The sequence below is a fragment of the Mus pahari genome, chromosome 10 (assembly GCF_900095145.1).
Source record: "Mus pahari chromosome 10, PAHARI_EIJ_v1.1, whole genome shotgun sequence".
Classification (NCBI taxonomy): Eukaryota; Metazoa; Chordata; class Mammalia; order Rodentia; family Muridae; genus Mus; species Mus pahari.
Window position 1 is genome coordinate 81182865 of NC_034599.1, and position 5206 is coordinate 81188070.

At 43.5% G+C, this 5206-nt stretch overlaps 1 protein-coding gene across 1 annotated transcript; it reads left to right on the top strand.

The window, feature by feature from the left end:
- The first annotated feature begins 582 nt into the window (after positions 1–582).
- Ripply2 (ripply transcriptional repressor 2) lies at positions 583–4874 on the top strand. Its single transcript, XM_021208108.2, has 4 exons — positions 583–683; positions 921–999; positions 1318–1382; positions 4610–4874. The coding sequence occupies exons 1-4, from the start codon at positions 598–600 to the stop codon at positions 4764–4766; spliced, it is 387 nt and encodes a 128-aa protein (XP_021063767.1). The 5' UTR covers positions 583–597; the 3' UTR covers positions 4767–4874.
- The last annotated feature ends 332 nt before the right edge of the window (positions 4875–5206 follow it).

Consider the following 5206-nt stretch of genomic DNA (forward strand, 5'->3'; position numbering starts at 1 on the left):
TATCCCCTTCAAATAACAGGCAGATTGTGAACAGAACTTTTCAATAACAGGTTTTTTTTTTTTAAAAAAACAAACAAACATACATTTATTATTGATCTATATTTCCACATACAGACACTTCGTTTGTGACTTTGCTTGATGTTGGGGACAGGGAGTGATTAAGGCTATTCTTTTTTCTTATTCCATATCCAGTTTGTAGAACACAGGCTGCTGCAGAGCCAGCTACATTTGCTGAAGGCCAAAAAAAGCCAAGCCAAGTGTCAGGCAATTACCAGCCCTGGGCATTTTTGCAGAAATACACAAAAACGTGTAGAATCGTTTAATTCCATCCCCTCCTAACCTCTTCACATGGAAATTGGCTGCTTGGGCGCATGCTGTTTTTCTCCCAGACCGTGTGTCAGGGGGCTATTAACACTCCCTCCAGCAGCCGGTTCCCGGGCCATTTGGGATGTTGCACGCGTTCACACCCGCGCGCGGCCCGCGGCGCCTTCACGCGTTGCCGTTTTGTTTATGCGGAGCAGCGAGGGCGATCGGGGTGCGAAGGTCTGCAAGGGCTAGATAAAGCCAGGCTGCGGACACCGACGCCGTCGTCCTGCCATGGATACCACGGAGAGCGCCGAGAGCGCGCACAGCCCAGCACGTCCGCCCTCGCGCAGCCACTGCCCGCCGCCCGCGCAGCCCGGGTACTTATCAGCCGGGATCCATCCCTGCGCATTCTCCACCCTCGCCCCGTGGCTGCCGCCCACGGAGCCCGAGGACCGCCTGGTCCCGGCTCGTCCCCGTTCGCCCTATACCTCAGCTCTCGCCCTCTACCCGCCGCCCTTGCCTTTGCCCGTGCCCGGTGCCCTTGCTAAGTCCGATTTGAGTCCGGTGGCCCGGCTCACGTTCTTTGTGCTCGGCTTGCGCTTGCCATCCTGCAGGTCCGAGGGCTTCTGGAGACCGTGGGTTCGAACTCCTGGAGAGAAAGAGGAGCGGACGGAGCCCCGTGCTGCCGAGGCGGTGAGTGACAGTGTGGCCCGCTGTGGTTCAGGCTGCAGAGCATCCCCACTCCCGATCCAGCCCTGGGGAGTAAGGACCCGAGTGACTTGCGCCCCCAATCTGCCCAGTGCTTAACAGTGTGCCTGCCCGAGAGCCTGTGTGGTATGGACGCAGGCTGGGACATCCTTTGCAGTGATGCAGTCACTTGCAGCTGAAGAGCTGGGTTGCAGAGAGGCTCAGGGTCACAGCCTCTACCTGAACTAGAGGCGCTGGGTCCCACACCTTCCCAATTTCGACAATGAAATGCATGGTGACTGCGATTACTCCTTTTCTTCCTAGTTGCCCAGTGGCCCAGGAATGACTGAAACTTCTGGGAAGCTTTTGCAATACCAACACCCTGTCAGGTGAGTGACAGACCTTACTGGAGGTCTCCTTCAACTCCAGTCCTAAGGGGGAAGGAGATGGGGCATGATCGCGCAGCTGGTTTAATAGCTGGCCTTTAGTTACTCTGTGTTCCCACTCTGAGGATTCTCTTACTCACAAAATTGGGAAAATAACAGGACTTATCACATAAAAGAACTGTCAGCTGGTGGATAGTGAGTAAATGCTAATAGAATTGGCTAAAACTGGAGAAAGCAGACTGATTAGAAAAGAGAAACGTGTGGGGCTGAGGATGTAGCTCGCTGGCATGGTGTTTACCTGCCCTGAAAGGAGGCTCTGCCTTATAAGAGGGGAGACATGCCAGAAAAGTTGTTAGGGTTTTTTTTTATTTTATTATTTTTAATCCTAAAAGGGCAATGGAGAACTGGCTCCTCTGCATGTAGAGTGCATGTATTACTTTCTTGCAAACCAAGAGGAGGAATGAGATGGACAGTGATAGGTTTGTAGCAGAACAAGCCTGATGCTTAGAATACCCAAGGCTGGCTCAACTGGTCACTGTTTTTACTGTGTTTTTGTTCATTTTACTGATTTTTTTTCTGCTGAAAGCCAGCCTTTCTTATAAGATTCTTTGTAGCTTTTATTTGAGATAAAACCTTTATTCACTGTTGAAAATAGGCCTGCGTGACTGTTAAAGAAAGCCTGACCTGTGACTATGTACTTAAAAGTGGCATACAATATAGTTCATACATGTTGGTTACTTACATATTGTAAAAAGTAATTGAGGGACACGGGGAAAGCAAATGATAAGTGGAATTGAGTTTACTGTGGTCATGCGTGTCTGCATATGTATTTGCGCTGTGCGCATGCCTTGTGTTCACAGAGGTCAGAAGAAGTAGGATCCCCTGGAACTGGAGTTGCTAACGGTTATAAGCTGTTAGGTGGATGCTGGGACCAGAACCCGGGTCTTGGAAAGAACAGCCACAGTTCTGAACCACTAAGCCATCTCTCCAGCCTTATACTTTGATTAGTTTTGAAGTGAGGCCAGGGCATGAAATACGTTACTTTTGAAGGGTTGGGGAAAGCTCACAAAGGGTGTGGTGTTAGTTACAGTTACTATTGATGAGTCTCCAAGGGTCAGATGAGCGACATCGGAAAAGAGACATCAGGTATTGGGGCAGCATGGTTCCTGCTGGAGCTCCAGGGACCGGGAACTTGGATGTGTGTGTAGCTGCAATGGTGTCTGCAAGGTAGTCAAAGGCCAGGGAGCTTATACACCATACAGAGGTGCAGAGTTTTGTCCAGAGACCCATGGGCTTTACTCTGTAGGATGTGTTGGTGGTTATAGATTTTAACCAGAAGAATGGTATGATCAGATCAGTGTTTCATAAAAATCACTAAGGAACTGGAGTAAAGACTCAAAGCAAAATTGGAAGTAGTTACAATTAAGATTTGAAGGCGAGCTTTTCAAAGACATCAGAAAAGGAGACGGGACTTAGTGGATGTAGGAAATACTTAGGAGACAAAGCAGGGCTTTATAATGTACTGGGAAGGTGGGTGAAGAACAGCTAAAAAACCAGAATGCCTCCCAAGTTTGTGGCTGCTGACCAGAGTGCTGCTCTGTGAGGATGCAGATGTGGGGGATGAGAAAATGGATCTGAATCGCTGTTGGTTCCATTTCCTATGCTTCAGGGCATCCAAGCAGAGCAATTAGGGAGAGGGTTGTATGTAAGTCATGAGAGAGGCTGCACACCTTCACTGAAAGCACTGGTGTGAGGTCTGTGAGTATGAAAGGCTGGGGCTCTCATGGCAGTGGGTGAGGTCATCCTGAGGAAGTACAGACAGAAGTGGTGAGAGTTCTCAAGGAAGGCCTACAGGAAGGGCAAGCCTCCATCTGGTAATGGAATACAGGAAGGCCTCAGAGGAGACTAAAGATTCATAACAGGGGGAACTCAGAGAGGAACTGTCCACAGTGAAACATTCTAGCCATTTGTTATGATACCAATTGAGCAACATTGGGGGTGGGGATTGGCAATCCCAATTACATATTAGAAAATACCTTGGTAATTTGGTAAACAATTGCTTTCTCTACTAAATAATTTAGTTGTGGGCTTTTTAAAGTTATTTTTTATTAATTTCTATTTTGACTTGTATTGTGTATCTTATGCTTTTGCTCAGTGGTCACCTCTTTGCGGATATGATTCATGATTTATTCTGTTTGTTTGGTAGATTATGTTGGTACAAGAGCTCACTACCACATCTATTGCATGCATAATTGATAGCTACTTGTTTAAGTATCCAGATTATGTGCTTTCAATGTGTTTTACTAGAAATATGTGTAAATTCTGTTGCCTAACTTTCTGAACACACTTTTAAAATTGAACACACTGAACACAATATAATCTCTCCTTGCTTAGAGTCACTCAATTATATGTAGACAGAGTTCTTTGCCCTACACTAAAGTGACTTCAGGATAGTTGTCAACTCAGCCTTATCTATTTCTTTTCTTTGTATGAGAAATAAAAGAAGGTCACTAGGCCAGATGAACAGTGGTCAAATTTTAAAATTCTGAGATAATGATGCTTACATGCAAATTAATTGTATAAAACTTGTATCGTTCATTCTCAATACATTGATATAGTGTTCCCAGATTGGTTGGATGGGAGAGGAGATGAATTGGAAATAAAGGTGGGTATTGGAGCAGCTTTCCCACCTAGCAAGTTGTGAAGGCATAGACCTTAAAACTGCTACTCTTTTATATATCTGATCAAGCATATCGGTTGTATCTGTAACTAAGGGATTCATTTCTTCTGGGCGATTGAAACCTGTTCAGAGTACATTCTGCCCTCTTTGTATAGTTGGCTATCATCCATGTGTGTGATGGAATGGTGGGATTTGTTTGCCTTCTAGAGAAATTTAGAGAGCATAAGTCTAACTTTCTGCATTTCATAAGAATAAACATGTCTATTTAGACATGAAATAAGATAAGCATTGATTTTTCTGCTTATAGAGTGTGATTCAGTTTTTTAAATATAATTTTTATCTTGACTAAAGATGTCTAAAGGGCAACCATTTATTTGTACACTGGCTAGCAGACTCCATGAAAACTGTAACAGTAGCAGCTTTAAACTCTGTCTCTAAAATGTGTAAACTAATTATTAAGCAGAGAGAGCTTGTTGAAATCAATTGTTTGGTGACAATTAGGATCCCAAGTGTGAAAACATATGGATAGTATGTTGTCTGCTTCTTTCAGACTATTCTGGCCCAAGTCCAAGTGTTACGACTACTTATATCAAGAGGCAGAAACTCTTCTGAAAAATTTCCCAATTCAAGCTACAATTTCGTTTTATGAAGATTCTGATAGTGAAGATGAACTAGAGGGGCTGGCCTGTGAAAATCAATCTAATTAGTTACTTCTGTTGACAATTTGAAATTTGTATATAAATGTACCATAAACTTTTGAAACTAATTTATTTGTATATACATTATTAATAAAATATTTTGTAATAACTACAGTATTTGGGATTCTCTTTGCCCCTACACTAGAATTAAATGTTGGGATTTTAAGATAGACATCATGTACAAATGTCCTGATTGTTTTATAAATATTTGTGGTTCACAAAGGATACTTCTGGTTTCTTTACTAAATTGCAAATTTATCTTTAGTTATAATTTTTAAGGAACTATTTGTTTTTGTTTTTGTTTTTAAAGACTGGCTCTTGTAATGTCTGGTGTTTTCTGCTGATCTCAATTGGATGTTTAGTTATAGATGATATAATCTTGGCAGTTAGTGAAGGAAAGTGGGTGCTGCTACTATTCTCAAAAATATTAGTATTTGCTTGCTCATCAT